At 28.4% G+C, this 18,605-nt stretch overlaps 3 protein-coding genes across 3 annotated transcripts; 2 read left to right on the top strand and 1 right to left on the bottom strand.

Moving 5' to 3' along the window:
- Positions 1-63: 63 nt before the first annotated feature.
- LOC114939596 (protein takeout) lies at positions 64-5,468 on the top strand. Its single transcript, XM_029313949.2, has 5 exons — positions 64-177; positions 3,329-3,415; positions 3,592-3,858; positions 4,223-4,381; positions 4,885-5,468. The coding sequence occupies exons 1-5, from the start codon at positions 105-107 to the stop codon at positions 5,031-5,033; spliced, it is 735 nt and encodes a 244-aa protein (XP_029169782.1). The 5' UTR covers positions 64-104; the 3' UTR covers positions 5,034-5,468.
- Positions 5,469-5,793: 325 nt separating this feature from the next.
- Positions 5,794-9,680, bottom strand: LOC114939594 (Juvenile hormone binding protein 1). Its single transcript, XM_029313948.2, has 5 exons — positions 9,372-9,680; positions 7,912-8,045; positions 7,292-7,464; positions 6,808-7,016; positions 5,794-6,583 (listed from the first exon to the last, which is right to left on the bottom strand). Exons 1-5 carry the CDS (start codon positions 9,439-9,441, stop codon positions 6,432-6,434), a joined length of 738 nt encoding a protein of 245 aa, XP_029169781.1. The 5' UTR covers positions 9,442-9,680; the 3' UTR covers positions 5,794-6,431.
- Positions 9,681-12,723: 3,043 nt separating this feature from the next.
- On the top strand, positions 12,724-17,588 carry Jhbp16 (Juvenile hormone binding protein 16). Its single transcript, XM_029313950.2, has 4 exons — positions 12,724-12,941; positions 14,963-15,225; positions 15,513-15,624; positions 16,053-17,588. The coding sequence occupies exons 1-4, from the start codon at positions 12,881-12,883 to the stop codon at positions 16,349-16,351; spliced, it is 735 nt and encodes a 244-aa protein (XP_029169783.1). The 5' UTR covers positions 12,724-12,880; the 3' UTR covers positions 16,352-17,588.
- Positions 17,589-18,605: the final 1,017 nt, after the last annotated feature.

Raw genomic sequence — 18,605 nt, forward strand, 5'->3', positions numbered from 1 at the left:
GCAATTTTGCAACATATCTTTGTCGAGTCCTTGGAGCGGAAGACTATATAAACCGAGTGTTTATAATTGGTTAGACTAGCCACAAGGATTTTTAACCACGCAGGATGTCGTTCCACGCTCTCGCCCTGTACTGCGCTACTGTGTTTGTGCTTGTCGCGGCTCAGGATCTTGAGTTTCGTAAGTCTTCTTTTGAGCCATCGATCTCTTTTTCCTTTGAGAAACGTTTTCACAAATTTTTGCTCGAATCAGTTAAAATTTCATTGTTCATCCACCTCTTCTTAGCTCTGTCTCGAGAGAAACGCAGTGTGAGACTATTAATTACCTTAAAAACGTAAAATAATTATGGAGACGGTTTTGATTAATACTTCCCAGTGTGTAAAATAGAATGTGTATTTAAATTTCACGTGTCATTATATTATCGTTATTTTTATGCGACACAAAATCTTTTCTCACGGTTTGCTAAAGGTGAATATCCATACTTTGATAACGTGGTTCTGCACCGTAATCGTATAATATTTTACAATTATGGTATATAAGTAATATTTTTATATAAAGAAATTTAACTTTAAAGATTTTGATTGTGTTGTGTAAAATATAATTTTATTTAACGTGATTAAATATTAGTTAATGAACACAAAAATTGACATTTTAATTAATTCTTAATAGTTTAATCGATATACATTGTGTCATGCAAATCTTAGTTGATGTTTTATTTCTACGACGTGCTATTGAAATAAAAAAAATAAAAATTAATCAATAAATTATGAATATGAATTGTACTGTATCAATTGTATAAATAACATATATAATAACTTTTCTTTCATTTCTATTAGCGCGCTTATTGCCATTAATTAAGTACAATCTTCTTTTTATCTTCATCTATTCTATATTTCTTCTTTACATAAAATGACAATGACTAAAAATTTAAATTATTACATTAAATGGGATAATGACAACTAAAGGCAACGATGCTATCTCATAGATGTATAATTATACTGATTTTATAGTTTATAGTCTCTTTCTATTATTAATGAAAAAAAGATTAATTAAAATAATATAAAGAAAAAAATAATAAGAAAAAAATTGAAATTTGTATTTATTATTTCTCGATTCAATTTTTGATTAATGTTTGGAATGCATTATTATATTATAAATAAAAATAATAATTAAATTATACAAAACATAGATTGACATATAAAATATTTAAATAAAAACAATGTTACGATGATTAAAGTGTCAGCTGATGTTGCAATAATCTGTGAAATTGTTATTTAAATTTTTCTAGACCTTTTTTGCTTACAAGCCTTTTGCGATTATTGCGAATATATTTAAATAATACGCTTCATAATTGCTGTTTTACTTTGAAAATTATATACTTCTCATTTTTAATGATTAATTTTTAATGATAGATGTAGATATTTTTTCATTGAAATATATATGCATTCTGTTTCGGAGAAAAATTAAGTTCAACGAGTCTGTTAAACATCTATATAAAAAAAGTTATTAAAAAATCACGCTTAAGACAAGCCGGAGCGATGGCCAACTCCGATAAGTTAGCACCACACATATCTAAACATATGCACGTATACAACACATGCGTGAAAATGTTTTTAATATATAACTTTTTTATTAGACTTGCAATCTCACTTTTAATCGTTTACTAATAATTCTTCGTTTTATCCTTATCGCGTATACTATATTTCATGCACAGACAAACTGCAGAACTTTTTTATTAAATAAGTATTGTGACGAACTGACACAAAGAAGTCGATAACAAAACTGTAATTTTTTATTTTTATATGATTTATACATGCAATTATAGCTAACACGGTCCGTTATTATAAGTACTTTAATCGTGGAAAAGGACTTATTGACCAGTATAGTCAATAAAAAGTTATTTAAAAAAAACTAAATATTCGCATTCCCCTTAAGGGAATGCCGGAGGTATGTTTTTACTGACCGAATGCGAATATTTAGTTTTTTTTAAATAACTTTTGATTAACTATACTGATCAATAAATCTTTTTCCACGATTAGTACTTATAAAAACGGACCGCGTTAGCTATGATTGCATATATAAATCATATAAAAATAAAAAATTACAGTTTTGTTATCGACTTTTTTGTGTCAGTTCGTCATAATACTTATTTAATAAAAAAGTTCTGCAGTTTGTCTGTGCATGAAATATAATATACGCGATAAGGATAATATGAAGAATTATTAGTAAACGATTAAAAGTGAGATTGCAAGTCTAATAAAAAAGTTATATATTAAAAACATTTTCACGCATATGTGTTGTATACGTGCATATGTTTAGATATGTGTGGTGCTAACTTATCGGAGTTTGGCCATCGCTCTGGCATCCCCTTAAGCGTGATTTTTTAATAACGTTTTTATATAAATTTACAAGATTATTAAATGTGTTATGAATGTTTATATGTTGGTAGAAATTAATAATTATTAATTTTTGAAGATATAACTTTTCACTTTTCTATTTTGTTTGCAAGAAGTGCGGACACATAAAAATCAATATGTTAAGTTTTATTTTTTATAAAGTTGTTAGAAGTTAAAATTAATTAATAAATTGTTAGAAGTTATTTATAAACATTAATTAATTGTGAATTATATTATAAATTATAAACGTGCGCTTGTATTGCCTAGCAGCTGTCATCACGAGGATTAACAATTTGACAATTGTTCAAAATGAAATTAAATAAAATTATATCAAATTATTACGCAAAATTGGACAATGATACGCGCGCTTGATGTTATCTAGTACATTATACATATGTAAAATTGTGTTTACATGCTTACGATTGAATGCATATTAAAGTAATTTCAAGTATGGAAATTTGCGCGTACGGAGACCTATATTTACGGTTGAGCAGATAATTACATACATACTTTTAGTATTTTTCCATTACATTGACACTGTACTATATCAATGGCAATGTCTTCTTATTATTGAAACATAATGCATTATATAAAAATTAATATATTTTGCATTAGCAATAATTAATTTTTTAATAATTGCAGAATAGGAGTATTGTTAATATTAAGGAAAAATTTGCGAGAAAATTTTGCTAAGATAATTTGTATGAGATCTTGTTATAGTAATTCAAGCCTAATTAAAAATGTATCAATTTTTGTATATAAATATTTATTGTACTTCAATTTTATTTTCATATCAATGCTGGGATTAAAGCTAATAAGATATAAACGGTGTGCTTGCTAAAAAATTAAATTAAATTAGTTTATTATATGCATAGTTTAGTACAGTAAATTATTTGAAATAATTAATTAATGATCTTTATATATTTTTTACGCAGCGGTGCAAACCTGCAAGCGTGATGCGCCTGATTATACATCTTGCCTGAGACTTGCGATGCAAGAAGCATGGCCAAACTTCATCGCAGGTATAAAAAAACACTGATATTATTCTTCTTCTTAAATAATTTGGAAACAACAACTTTTATTGCATTACGTTTGTAATTGATATATGTATACATATGTAAGCAAAAATAAAATTTTCTATTATTTAGTTTCACATATTTATATCAGACATTATAAAAACTTGAATTTCTTTTGAAAGGTATTCCGAATTTAGGCGTGCCAGTTTTGGATCCGTATTTTCTTGAATATCAACATACTGTATACGATGCTGGTGACTTACGTGCAGAAATAACAGTTAAAAATGTTAATATCTATGGACTCGCGAAAAGTAACTTCTTGGCTGTAAGGCCATATCATTCTGCCGATGCCTTTAAATTGGAAGTTGATCTTGAGTTGCCAAAGATGCTCATTGAGGGTAATTTCAAGGCGAATGGAGCTTATGGAGCGTTAACACTTGGCGGAGAAGGTAATTAAATAAATCATTTATTTAGAACAGATATATTACATGTACTTGCTCTAGAGATAAATATTCATTTTTACTTTTCACTTTTTACCAATGTTGTATAATTTTGTTGGGTCGTTAAAATAATTTTTTAATTGTATAATTTTGTTATTATTTAATATCAGATAATATCACGAATTAACTGAACATAATTTTTCAACATCTTTCTTTACGCAATTTACAATATAGTATATGTTTTTTTACTTATATGTAGTGTATTTACTTATATCTAAAATTTTTTAGCAAAGATATTCAATAATTTTTTATTAAAAAAAATTATTTTTGTAAAAAAAAAAATATATAATTTTTTTTATTGTCTACGCAATAGGATTTTTCAATATTAGTATGGAGGATATTAAAGACACATGGTCCATCGAAGGACCTGTAGCAAACGATAGATGGACGCTCGAACATTTCCGCTTAAGTCCGGAAATTGGAAAGATGGTTATCTGGTTTAGTGATATGTTCAATGGAAACGAGGAACTCAGTAAGTACATATAAAAAATATAGATTTAAAATAATTTTACAAAATATTTTTTTGCTGACATATTGTGTGTGTATGTGTGTTGATGATTTTCATTAATATCTTTGTTACATTTATTATAAATAAATATATATATATATATATATATATATTATATAATGAGAATTTGATAAAATTATATAAAATATGAAATTTATATGTAATTATATTGTATATTAAATGATATTCAGATTACGTTAGAAAGATACTTGATATAACAAGGTCACTTTACACGTTTCTTTACGCGTATCTTAAAGCGTAAAATTACCTATCATTAACTTGTGCATTGTTTCATTATCTCTTTATATCATTTCAGTAATTTCTTTATAGTTACTCAATGGAAAATGCAGAAACGCACATGCTATAATTTTACTTACGTAATGTTAATGAATGTAGCCAATTTGTTTTTCTCACGTTTGTTGATTCCTTTCGGAACATTATTATAATAGAAAAATTTTCATTTTCAGACAAAGTAGCTCTTCAATTTGTAAATGAGTATTGGCCATCGTTGTACCGAGAGATGTTGCCGTTCCTGTCGCAGAATCTGGATGAATATCTTACCGAAGCCGCTAATCGTATATTGTCGAAGATCTCCTTCTCGAAGACATTCCCTTGAAAACCTCGAAGAAAATTTTCCGTGCTAGAGCACGTATACGTAGCGTAGTTGAAATATCAAATCGAAGATACGCCTGAATTTTGGAGCAGCGAATATTTTAATTAGGCGACTGCTCGAAATTGGCGCGGAGGACTATAGAGTTCCTCTCTCTCTCTCTCTAGAGTCTGCAAACATCCCGACGTGATCATTTTTGTTTCTCATCGTAACGTGATATTGTTAGAATGCATTTGCACTTCGAATGTCGCAATATGCCTATGAATAATGCGACAATATGGCGAGTTTATTGTCTAATTATGTAACGTGTCAACAAAATAGATTACTTCTCATCATTGTTATTATTATTGTGTTACTGCTATTTCCACTAGCGAGATTGTTTATATGAAGCACAGATGTAATTAATATCAGGAAAAATAGAAAAAATGTGCCAAATCGAAACCATTTTTTCTTTGAATTTTTAACCCTCTTGACAATTTTATCTTTACAATCATTAATGTGAAATAATTATTATATTATGGAATATATATATATATATATAACTTAAATTTAACTAATATTATATAAACGGATTAAAATAATTAATCTCTCTTGTCATATATTTATATAATAATCATATATTTATCCTCCAAATAATTACATATATTATATTTCATCAATAGACTGTTAATTACCATTAGCTAAAACAATATAACACCACATATAATATTTAATACCATAATTATTCGTACATACATATATATCACCATATACATATACCAAAGTTTTATTATAATCTATGCAACAATTATATATTGTTATATGTGTCAACATATATATTATTTTTGTATCTAGGACTATGTCTCAATTATATTCTAATTCTTTAGCACAACCATGAATTAAATAAAATATATTAATTTAGTAATTGAACAAGAATGATAATCAACATTTTGTTTTCAAATAAAGAAATAATCACAAAAATAGACACATTATTATTATATCATTGCAGCATTTTAATTAGCGGATTTAAAAATCTCTTGTATATAAATTAAATTTACACATACTGTATAAGTTTTCGTCGATTAAAATGATGGCAATTTTTATTCAGCTTTATTATTTAAATAATTTTTTCGTAAAAAAAATAAATGAATTATACTACATGAGACCTGCTGTATGTTAAATTTTCTAAAACGCCAGAATAAAATCACAGTCTATTATTTAAAAATTGAAAGCCCAGTTAAAAAATCACGTTTTTAATTCTAAATTTAATGCCTCTTTAATTCTAATTTAAATAAGCCTGATACCTTTTATTTTGTATGCTATAATATATTGTTCAGCTTTACTTATGTATGTGCGTATTTGAGATAGATTGTTTGAGAGAAAAACAACAATCGCTAATGATGATGCGATATAGGTATATATGTCTTAGGGTATAAGGAACGTTTCCACTGGTACGTGTCGTAACAGTTGATTGACAATTCCGGCGAAGAGCGCCGATAATTTTTTCTTCAGCTGCGGTTCCATCACTTTTAGTACCTCTTGTCCGTTTTCTCGAAGGAAGAGATTGATCGCCTCGGCTGTAGAAATTTAGTAGGAATGAGAAGAACAATATAATGATAGAGAAATAAATAAAAAAATGGTTTAATATTTATTGCGACAGTATAATTATTCAATGTAAATTTTAATTATTTATGAGAAAAACTATTATTAAAGTCAGTTAAGTTATATAGATTTATTTTGAATATTAGAAAAGAATGATTAAATAATTGATAGAATAAGGATTTTTTTGCAATTTGCTTACTGAGAATTCGATTGTTTTTGAAGATTTTGCTGACTCGCATTTGCACATCTTTCACTCCGAGAATTACATCAAGGTTGTCAACGTTCAAGTATGACTTTCCTTCTCGCGATTTCGTTGATACAGTTCCTTTGACTAGAGCCGTAGCATCGCCAAAGCGCGCGTGAAACGTGCCGTTTCCACTTGCAGGTAATATTATTAATACACCGGAACTGCAAAAATTAAATTTAAGCAGAAAATTCATCCTTCGGAATATCTGATAAAATACAGATTATTTCAATACTTTCTCAACTATTATATCGTATTAGTAAATTTTTAGCGGTCATAAGATTAATAAACGAGAGAGAAGTTCATACGTGCTAGAATGGAAAGAATTTTTACTTATGCACAAATAAATAGGAATGTATATATACATATATAGAGCTAAATATTAATCGAAATACAACTTGTGATACTTTCGTCGAGTTGTACAGTCGAATTTAGCTACCTGGAATAATGCGCGTCTAGTACAAGGGCTGGCATTCGTACAATAGCTTGAAAAGGTGAGCCAAGTTTAATATCCTCTACGCTATAGTTGCTTGCCCCTTTTACGTAAAGGTCGCGTAGCTGAATCTTATAACCGTTCACACCACCTGTCAGAGAGAGAGTCAGCTCGTCCATCTGTTGAAATTAACGGAACATGGTAGCGAATGCGTAACGATGCAAATTGATACGAAACTTCCGTACATTGCATAGTTTCATTTAGTTTTCTTATTACTATACGCATAACTTGCGACATTTAATAGATACTTTGTAATTGCAAAGTGTGAAGAAAGTATTACAACATTGAAATTTATTATACTTATATAATATGTATTCAATATTGTGTAATTTATAGTTGAAGCACTTTTAAAAAAAGCATTTACTTTATAGATAAGTGTGCGCATTTTTTTATTACAAGAAATTATAAATGTAATGTCATACAGATATATATATATATAGCAAATATAGGTCGTTTAATATTATACATATATTATATATTAAGCATTATATAAATATAGAAAGAGAAAGGAATTTCTTTGAAAGAAATTTTTGATTATTTATTTTGTAATTTAATGTAAAACTTACACGGAATGGTTCTACCGAAGGTAATTCGATTTCGGGTATTCCGACACTCAAATAAGGTCGCAAATGGTGCAGAGCGTCAATTAGACAATTTATCAATTTGGGATCGCTTCTGGAACATTGCTTCACGTATTCCGCTGCGAACAGAATGTTATTGTACGTATATGGACTACATTAGATTTCAACATAAATGTATATAGTCCGTACTGCATAAAACTCAACAGAAATGTTGCAGAAAAATTTCAAAACAGTTTCTAAACTACACGAAATAAGTGTCGTTAGAACATCGAAAAAAACATAACATAGAATACGTCACATTTGAAACGTTTGTACAAATTTCATAAACGTATTTGTGACAAAATAGCTGACTCTTTCACGTATTTAAGATGTATATGAGACATTTTTGAATAAATTTTGCAAAGATCCCTGAAAGATTTTGTGCTGTATGAGATATTGTATTTATGTATTTTATTCAAAAAAATGATAATTATAAATTTTTAAATTATACTTTCTTGTGCTCTAAGAGAAATTTGAATAGTTCTAGATCGAATAAGTAAAAGTGTCTATGAATAAAAAGCATCTTAGCCGCTAGTCGTATTAAAAGTGAAAGTATTATCTCGAGACAAAGTACACCTTCAAGATCAACAAGTTAGAAATTAGTGCAGAGGTCATCTAAATGTTAAGATATTTTTTCATTTTAAGGAGATTACTGCGAGGTTTTGCAATTTAAATCACTCTTTATGCTTGGTAGAAAGAATAAATTATCTATTCACATCAAATAAAAAGGTATATATTTCACATATACTTATATATATATACGTGTGTGTATTATAATTATACGCTCATTATAATTACATTCTTTCGTGTTCAATTAATTACATAGCAATTTTGTAATTATAGACTTATGGTCTAGATTTATTATAATACTGAACTAAATACAAATTTTATATATCTGTATATCAGACTTTGAACATGCCACACCATTGCAACGGAAATGAAGATCCGGCCTTTACGACAGTCTAATGTAATTGCGTGCAGGAAATTGTACATGTAATTTAACTTAAAATTGTTCCTTTATTTAAAGAAAAAGTATTTTACGATATATAAAACAAATCTTTTTTTCAATAATAATTTTTTGAAATTAAGTATTAGTTGCACGGTGTGTTTTTAAAACTTTTATAGACGCTACATCCAATCTATTAATCGTCGTTATCAGACATGCTTTCCTGAGATTATAAATATATTTTTTAGCAATAATGAATTGCAATAAATCGTATTATCGTATCACTTATGCCATTTAAGATGTAACCGAACGTTTCGCGATAATTATTCGAAAAATTGAATTATAATTTAAAAAATGTTATGGATATTTAATTGATATTAAATTTTCAAGATGTTAATCGGCTTATTTAGTTTGAAAGGTGTTAATGTTAAATTTGCAAGGCACATTTTCAATTACTCACGGTTGGAATCGGAGGAGAGAGCTATCGCGCAGCCGACGATAAGAGGGATGACCCACAGCTTCTTGATCATGATTTTTCAAGGCAGCCGTGACAACGATTTCGCGAAAGTTGCTATTATCGAGACTCGTGAAATCCCGATGGTTCCGCCGCAAATCTGTTCTATCTTTCGCAAACCGACCGAACGCGGGACCTTATCTCGCGAATCGTTAGGTGCGACGTGTTCGAGTTCGACTAAAAACTCGAGAATCCCGCGCTAAACGACTCTGTCAGAGCAAGACTGACTATACAAGAGAGGGCATTGACAGATGGCAGATCTCGTATAGCTGCACTCACGGATACTTTCACTGCTGCAATATGCACCTGCGCCTTCTTCATCGTCTACAACAGTAGATGAGTCTTACACGGATTGTGGAGTCGGTTAGACGAAAGTGTCCTGTCCAGAGGACACGTAATGACGTCCATGTGTCCGCATATAAATCATCGTCGCCACATAATGAAAAGCTGCCTTCGAAACTTTCATGGCAACGGTATATTGCATTTATGAATCGACGTTGCAGACGTAATTTCATATTTTAAACCGACATAAGCGAAAAGCTGAAGAGAGAGAACACAATGATTCATTTACTGCGAGATGTCCTTTTAACTTAAAATTCATATTTCAGATTTGTGAATGCTAATGTTTTGAGAGTTACAATTATCTAAATCTAATGTAAGATCCGTAAGCAATATCAGATTTTTAATATAAGCAGATGTTAAAAGTATATGCATAAATATTATAAATTCATTCTTTTCTTTCTTTATATATGTATATATTTTCTTGTTATTATTTTAATCTAGTATTACATATAATATTTTCAAATTGAATACTTACAACGTCGCTAGTGGTATTTAAAATAGGAACGATATATTTAATTCGACCCAAACTAGCCAAGAAAATTTTTATTTTATTTCCACAATAAAATATTATATAGGAATGATATATTTAATTCGACCCAAACTAGCCAAGAAAATTTTTATTTTATTTTCACAATAGTGGAAATAAAATAAAAATTTTCTTGGCTAGTTTGGGTCGAATTAAATATATCGTTCCTATATAATATTTTATTGTACATTATTTTGATATAAGAAATTTGCTTAGGGCACTTGTTTCTTTTATAAAAATCATATTTTATAGAAAATTGTGAGAAAATCTTGTAAGTTAATTTCATTCATTTCTTTCATTCTCACTAAACAGATGACATCAGGATTTCCAACAGGATTTCTTGAATTTGCGAAATTGTGAAGTTGAGGCAAGATTAGTCTTGTACGCAATATGTAAACAAGTGTCTAGGATAATAAAGCGCAATCGTGTGTATACATATACACAATAGTATATAGCATTTCTCTATAATGATGAAACAACTCATTCTCATTCTACTGCAATTAAGTTGCACCGCGCAATAAATTTTGATAGAATGAGCATATTCTACATTAAATAGATATTTGTAATACTAATAAAGTTGTATCTAATATTATATTAATATTCTCATAGTGGAAAAAATATTAAATTTTATCTAATATTAATTTTTAATCTTTGTCAGAAAATATTTTAGTATTAAACATAGAATTTTAAAAATAAATTGTATGGACATATTTAAATTAAAGTAAACAACCTATTTTTGTGCTTTTAAGTTTTTATATTAATTTATATTTTATATTAAATTTTACTCTGATAATTATATAAAATATTATTTATTTGTAATAAAGTTTTTAACATTTAGCCAGATCGCATTTTATTCAATGATAATAGAAAGAGAGAGAGAGAGAGATGGCAAGGAAATGTGAATCTTTTAAGCATGAATGTATGATTGGTCATCTACGTTCAGGAGATTATTTACTCGTTTATTGTATGTACATATAACAAAATTTAAAATTCAAATTTCTATTGAGAGATTCTGAATGAAATACAAACAACGGTTAAATGCAAACAATAATTATAATAATAAATTGATAATAAATCTTTCAATTTTTATTTTAAACCAAAAAATGTGTTTAGATATATAATATAAAAATACAAAAGGCTCTACAAATTCAAAATAATAATATAAAACACACACAGTGAGAGCTATCGAAAAAATTAATAAATTTTAAATGTAAAACACATCCAATGTGCGTGTAAGTTAATTTTTATTGTTCTACAAATTCTTTTACTTTAATAGATAATTGCAATATTTGTATAAAAAAATATGCAATTTGTGAAATTGTTTAAATATTATTATATTTGCATATATGTAGTAAACACGATGTTTGACTACCTGAGATGAATTGAGGATGAACTCACTATAAGAAATAAAACGATTTCTTAAAACAAGTATTTCTCCTTTTTGTTATTTTTTATTTTTCAAGGATAGCCTTTTGCTTTCGTATCAGATTGGACCAGGGGACTTAAAAGCATCAGACAGCAAAATTATTATCGAGTCTGGCGTTGTAGAGCTGACATCTTCAGAATCTTTGTTCTTGCCATTCAGAATTTAGGTAAGCAAACAGTTAAGATTCTTCAAACAATTTAATATTTAAAATTTAATTAAAATATTTATTTATAAAATTATATTATATTATTCGATTTAAGATATTTGGATCATTGGAATAATCCATATGTTAATTTTTCAAGAGTTGAGATTATCCAAATTAAATTCGTTTTACTCGAATTTCGGTTATCCATTAAATAAAATTTGACAAGAAATTAATTGCACAAATCCCAAAATTTATGAATACAAAATTTTACATGAAATATGTATAAAAATGCAATTATATAAAGATGTTGTGTTACTTTTTGCAACGATAAATCATTGTATTTATATTAAGGAAAAAAAGAAATAGAGTCTATTATATATCTCATAAACTTGTTTCATTTAAAATTTAATTTATGTTTACACGAATTTAAAAATAGATGAGGTTTGATAAAATGATTTGATAAATAATTTTAAATATAATACCACATACATATGTATATGTGTGTGTATTATATTGGAACACTATACTCTCATAGTCACCTACGAGTTATTCTATTTCGCGATTCACTAGCAAAGTGCATAGTATGTTAGGTAATGATATAACGTTAGATAATCCACTGCGTAAGACTTGTTTTCTCTCTTTAATGTTCTCTCTTTAATGTTCTCTTTTATAATGTGACGCTCAAGGGATTGGTTCAAATTCCAAAGTCGGAATGAAGGGAAAGAGTTCTTAATAAATTCCCACTCCTTAAAACATGTCCATCTGCTTGGGGTTTACTTCGATGAATTACGTAAAAAGTCTGCCAAAATTTTATAAGACTCGGAGGCAGTTTGCTAAACCTTTTTCTCAGATGTATCGTAGACAGTGAAAGTGCAAGGATCGAGCGCTTCTTGTCCGCATACTTTAAGTGATCCATTGTGAATATCGATAAATACACACGACAAGTACTGCGGTCATTTTTTTTGGGTGCTTCAGACAAAGAAGAAGAAGGAGAGGAAGAGCATAAACTAACAAAGATGTTACGAACTCTCTTGATTCCGCTACTATTGTGCTCTTTGACTACCGCTGCTGATTTTGGTGAGTACATCTGATGATTTTAACTACCGCACGTGTAAGAAATTTCAAAATCGGTGATTTCAATATTTCGTATCATCATATTATATTAAATTTCACATGAATATATAATTGACGTATGTTAAATAAAATTTGAATTCGATGTTGCACTCTTTCATAACATGTCCTTCTTAAATTTCTTTTTCGACTGCCGAGAACCATACTTTCATAACCACTTACATTTTGTATGTATATATACAATACTATATACTGTATGTCATATATTGAGTGAGTATTTTAAAAATTATAGCAGGTGAAAAGGCACAACACCGTAAATTACTTTCACTAAAAAATTAAAAATATTGCTTTTGTATATAAAATCTCCTTATAAATCGACTCTAAAAGAAGACATGTACAGTGAAACACGGAATCGGAATATTTTATCAAGGTTCCTTTTCCATAAAGTTGGTTTTAAGCTGTACGTATTGTTCCTTTTACTTTGCAAAGATTGTGTGTTACGATAGTTTGAACGATATAAAGGATCAGTAGTTGTATAAATTATTTTTATATAAATAATTTTTCATTGTTTGCGAAAAGTTTGATATTAATTTCCCTTGAAAGAATATACAAATTTTTTAATTTGTAAGGTTTTTTAATATCACTATATAAATCTTTTGCTTTTTTAAAAAACTAAATCTACTAAATCTACTAAAATTGTCTAAAGATGATTTACGTAAATGTTCCATCTTTTCTTGGAGGAAGGAAGAAAATTGAGCGGAGAAAAATTCTTTTCCTTCTTGTGAATGTGCATCACATATAAGTAAAAAGTGCATACAACGCATGTGTGTAGCATTATTGAGTTTTCTTTTTTGTTTATGAAAATAGGAGAAAGTAAAAAATAAAACAATATTATTTAATGCGTTTAAAGCGACATGTAGAATTTGAAAAATGATTAAAGAATAAGTAAAAAAGTGAAATAAGAAAGCATCAATAAAGCGTTTTATTGATATATTATATAAGTAATAATGTTATGTGTCGTAATTATAATAAAGTGCAGAATTCAGGAATGAAATCTTAAGAAACGCAGTATTGTATTATCAAGTGCAAGTTGTACCAAATCAGAATGCTTGGAAGTGAAAGTCGCATTACTCGTGATTGCACATGTGCATTTCAATGTTAATTGACATATTTTCACAATAATCCGTAAATATCGCATAGACTTGCTAATTTGGTCATTACAATGCATATTTTACACAATTTAAAATCAGTATTACTTCCTCCTTGTAATTGTAATTAAACATATGAAATGTGTTTCAATCAAATCCATGAAATAAATTAGATATAGTAAAAGTTATAACAACAGATTAATTGATATATATTTTCTTTATATATATTTTCCTTGCATATAATCACTTATATTAATGGCCAAAATTTTAAAAATATACAGCAAAAAAGCAAAGCATATCTTTATAAAAAAATATCTTTATAAATATTGCAATAGAAATTTATATCAACAAAATATTTAACTCGTTAATGTCAAATTTAAAATTATTGTAAAGTAAAAAGTATATTATTTTCAATATTTTTATATTTAAAAACTCTCATTATTTTTAAGAAAATATTTTATTTAAAAAATTACGAGTCAAATTAATATTTCATACAAAATAAAAAACTATTTACCATTTCTCATATAATTTAGAATTTTATGAAAATTAACTCATATTATCAGATTTAAGAGAATAAATTTGTAAATAATAATTTAGCATACACATTAAAAAGACTATACATATAATTATTGATTCAAATAAAATAGGTTTGAAAAGTTCACCGAATTTTTCAGAATTATTTTAATTTCACGATATAAAATTGATTTATGGAATAGATTATTGTCGCTAATATTCACAAGTGGTAATTTATTTTTTAATATTATAGATATTTCTCTCCAAATCATTAATTAATTTTTCCAATTTTTAAAAAATATATTTCTCGTAATACTGTATATATTTATGCACAAAATCAATGATATTAATGATGTATGTTTTTAGAGGACACCTTTAAAAACTGTCATCCCGACAGAGTGGGTTTTGATGGCTGTGTACGAGAAGGATTGAATGCGATTCGACCTTATTTCAAAACCGGTCTGCCGAAATACAATGTACTTCCATTTGATCCGTTTTTTGCCAAAGAGATAACTGCCAAGAGAGGGGTTCCGAATTTCGGTTTTACTTTAACTCTTCGAAATGTCACTGAGACGGGATGGTCTATTAGTAAAGTAACCAAATTTATCTCCGAATTGAGATATTACAAGGTACATACGCTATATTTATTTTTATCGATTTAATTATACGTCACACTTGATGTAACATATAATATAATTTTATCATCGACGAATATCATATTATTCATTTTTTTCAAAGACATTCCGATCTAATAGATGTACTTAATGTCAATGATAAGAAAACATATATTCATTCAGAATTATAATTAACTGAAGTATTAGTATTTTAATTTTTATTATATTTAATTTTTATTAGAGAAAAAAATTTAAAAGAAAAAACGATAAACCAATTCAATAATCTTTACGTATTGCATTAGATTGTGTACACACAAAGTTTCCCGAAGAAAGAGCTGTTTGGTAATTACGAATTTAAAGGTTCATTATTCAGCTCCACTATAATGAACAAAGGAAAATTCACCCTCGCCTTGTGTAAGTGTTACTAATTCACGTGTTATTAATTCATTTATATTTCGAATGCGCGTGAAAGTCTCCATATACAATAAAACTTTATAGTGAATATTACTAATTGTAAGTTTTGAATTTTTCGAACAATTTTAACTAGTTATGTGAAAGTGCGAATATTCATTTAAAAGTGACTAGAAAGTCGTCTTCTGATCTCTTAGTGTAGCCATATTTGGTATGTTTTACCGATACTATTGCGCACGATTAATGGGATACGAAAAAAAACTAATCTATTTCAATGCAAGAAAAATGATTATACGACTTTTTGCTTTCAATATTATGATCCATTATGGCTGCACCATATGATTAAAAGAGAGAGAGAGAGAGAGAATGAAAAAAAATATATTCATTTGCAGTCTTCCAATTTTATGACGTGGTATTCTTTCTCTCTGCAGACGATCTAATACAAACGACCACCGTGGTTAAACCACCAGGAGAAAAAGTGCGGGCCGAAATGGATGTCGAGAGCATCCAAAATATGGAACTTCACATCACAAATCTTCTATTCGGCAAGCAATTTTTCGAAAGTATCCTCGATAAGATAATCAACAAAACCTGGCAACCGGGTTTCGTATTAACGAGGCGTCTAATCAACGAACTCGTCTCCACCGCCTTCACAGAAATCTTTAATACATCTTTCCATGATTTTCCCTTCGAGCAGATTTTCAAATTTTCGAACCAATCTATAAGTTAAATCAATTACAGTCTTCAAGTGAGATTAGACAATTACGAATGAATAGATAAAAACGCATATCTCTTAATTAAGTACAAATAAGTACAATAAAAGAGAATTGCTGAATAAGTATAGTGTAAATTAAATCGCTGGTGAGAAAGCGAAGTATTCAGCAAAATAACTTTCCTATCGTTTTTGGTGAAAGCATTTTCGTAAAATTTCGTCTTGTTCTTATTAATTCGTTTACATAACAGACACGTTTTCACTGTATGACATAAAACAATTCAGCAAAGAATATATGTTTTATACATTTTTTTCTTTTTTATTTTACGATCCTTACGCTTTGCATGTTATTCGGTTATCATCGAGTACTTTTTTACGGTACTTAATCCGAATTAACGCTGTTCATTAATTCGGTACATCCTGTATGTACAATTACGTCTTCCGTTGAACGCTATGTGGAATGCTAAGCATTTTGATCAGAGAGGGTATTTTTTGTCTGAATAGCTGTTTACCTTGAGAAACCACGGTCTTTGACCGCGTATTCTCACAGAACATGGGAACATTGTATCATGGCGCAATATCGAGTCAAATAATAATATTAACGCAATTTATAATTCATATATCGGAAGATGATAATGTATTAGCATTTGTCCGCGCGGCAGAAGTGTTATTTTGTCATTTATGACAGCTGTACATGTATATTCTCGACTTTTCTCATCTCATTTCAGTCTCATATCATTGCATTCTGATTGTTTATTAAATGTACAACATTTACATTCTCTCTAGTTTTTTCATATAATTAGGTTCACGATATTCAAGAGAAATATAATTTGACACACATTGTGCATGAAGAAATGAACAGATAAATTATAAAATCTTTTTCCTAAGATGCAAAACTATTTTTCTCTACATTTATTATAATATAGATCTAAAAAATCCTTATTATTGCTGAAAGAAATTTTAGAATTATTTTAATTTAAGTTTCTTTTTTTTTTTTTTTTTTTTAGAAAGTGCAAAATTTTAATCTATATTAAAAAGTAAAAAGAAGTTATGAATATGTGATTTCAAAATCTTAACTGATAGAAAAGCCTCATCTACTCGCATATTAGAATTAAGAAAATATAATATATTAAGGGTGAATTGTGCGATATGTAATTAATTACATTAACACGTTAAGTCAAAATCGGTGTTTTGTAATGAGTTTATTTGTGAGTGACATTTTGAATAAATAGAAATGTAAAGTTTTGCAAGACTATATTTTCGTAAATTTTCATTGCGTTGTAAAATAACGTTATTTACAATCATCTGCAGTTTGGTCTCTCTCGATTTCGTTTTTCCGTCACGTCTAAACGCAGGAAATCCGACCGACGTCGATCTTCCGCGAACATGTGCACGAACAAATCAGTAAATCAGAAACGTGACTCAAAATGAACGTGACCAAGGCGATTAACGGTGTTTAACACTCTCTTACTCCTCTTTCGGCTGTTCTATGACGTCCACTCTGACGTCTATCGAGATGCTTTCTTTCGTCCCTACTTGTCGCGCATTTTTATTGCTGATTATCAATATTGTACGGATTATCATGACCCATTCTATTTTTGTTATCCGATCGATGACTTTTAAATTTGGTTAAGTATTTAGATTGTTTACGTACTTAAATTGCACAACTTAATTGATCAATCATAGTTGCGTCAACTACGATTGCGATCGTACTCGATTTAATACACGCGATACGCTTGTATCGCCTAATTATTCGATTCGTTAATTATTAGAAGTGGAGAAAACAGCTTTTTTGTTGCCTTTTCCAATCATTAAACGCGTACCACTTTAATGTTACTAGAAGAGAAAAAGAAAGTTAAACAAACATCAATTATCGGGAAAGTAAGCGGTGATACATTAAATTAATCAATATTGTGTCTCTTCGTTTTTTTTCGGGATATTTTTGACAATGAATTTTTCATCAGTAAGATGGAGCGGGTTTGTTCAAGGATTTTAAAAGCGCGTTGTTTGCTATATTTAATTTGAAGTTAGTACGTGTTAATAAAAATGATAAATAACCTTCTGTGAAATTTTGCGTTGCTACTTTAATTTTTTGCATTTAAGTAAATCGTGCGGCAAAACTTATCGCGTCAATGTTGTGATCTGCGTCGAACCTGAAATTAATTTAACTAAACTTTATTTTAATAAAAATAATACATTTTAAATTATAATTTTGCAAAAAACTGAAATATATTAATAAGAGAATTAAAAGGTGAGAAAATCTCATCAGTAA

Source organism: Nylanderia fulva, unplaced genomic scaffold (assembly GCF_048542155.1).
Source record: "Nylanderia fulva isolate GAGA-0341 unplaced genomic scaffold, ASM4854215v1 Scaffold1, whole genome shotgun sequence".
In the NCBI taxonomy this organism is placed as follows: Eukaryota; Metazoa; Arthropoda; class Insecta; order Hymenoptera; family Formicidae; genus Nylanderia; species Nylanderia fulva.

What these genes read in the sequence shown, in the direction of transcription:
- LOC114939596 (XM_029313949.2), top strand. Translation starts at nt 105, where the DNA reads ATGTCGTTCCACGCTCTCGCCCTGTACTGCGCTACTGTGTTTGTGCTT. An exon ending in ATGGCCAAACTTCATCGCAG is followed by an intron (nt 3,416 to 3,591) that starts GTATAAAAAAAC and finishes TTCTTTTGAAAG; the next exon opens with GTATTCCGAATTTAGGCGTG. An exon ending in CAATGGAAACGAGGAACTCA is followed by an intron (nt 4,382 to 4,884) that starts GTAAGTACATAT and finishes TTTCATTTTCAG; the next exon opens with ACAAAGTAGCTCTTCAATTT.
- LOC114939594 (XM_029313948.2), bottom strand. Translation starts at nt 9,441, where the DNA reads ATGATCAAGAAGCTGTGGGTCATCCCTCTTATCGTCGGCTGCGCGATA. An exon ending in CTTCGGTAGAACCATTCCGT is followed by an intron (nt 7,465 to 7,911) that starts GTAAGTTTTACA and finishes TAATTTCAACAG; the next exon opens with ATGGACGAGCTGACTCTCTC. An exon ending in CAAAAACAATCGAATTCTCA is followed by an intron (nt 6,584 to 6,807) that starts GTAAGCAAATTG and finishes AAATTTCTACAG; the next exon opens with CCGAGGCGATCAATCTCTTC.
- Jhbp16 (XM_029313950.2), top strand. Translation starts at nt 12,881, where the DNA reads ATGTTACGAACTCTCTTGATTCCGCTACTATTGTGCTCTTTGACTACC. An exon ending in CCGAATTGAGATATTACAAG is followed by an intron (nt 15,226 to 15,512) that starts GTACATACGCTA and finishes GTATTGCATTAG; the next exon opens with ATTGTGTACACACAAAGTTT. An exon ending in AAAATTCACCCTCGCCTTGT is followed by an intron (nt 15,625 to 16,052) that starts GTAAGTGTTACT and finishes TTCTCTCTGCAG; the next exon opens with ACGATCTAATACAAACGACC.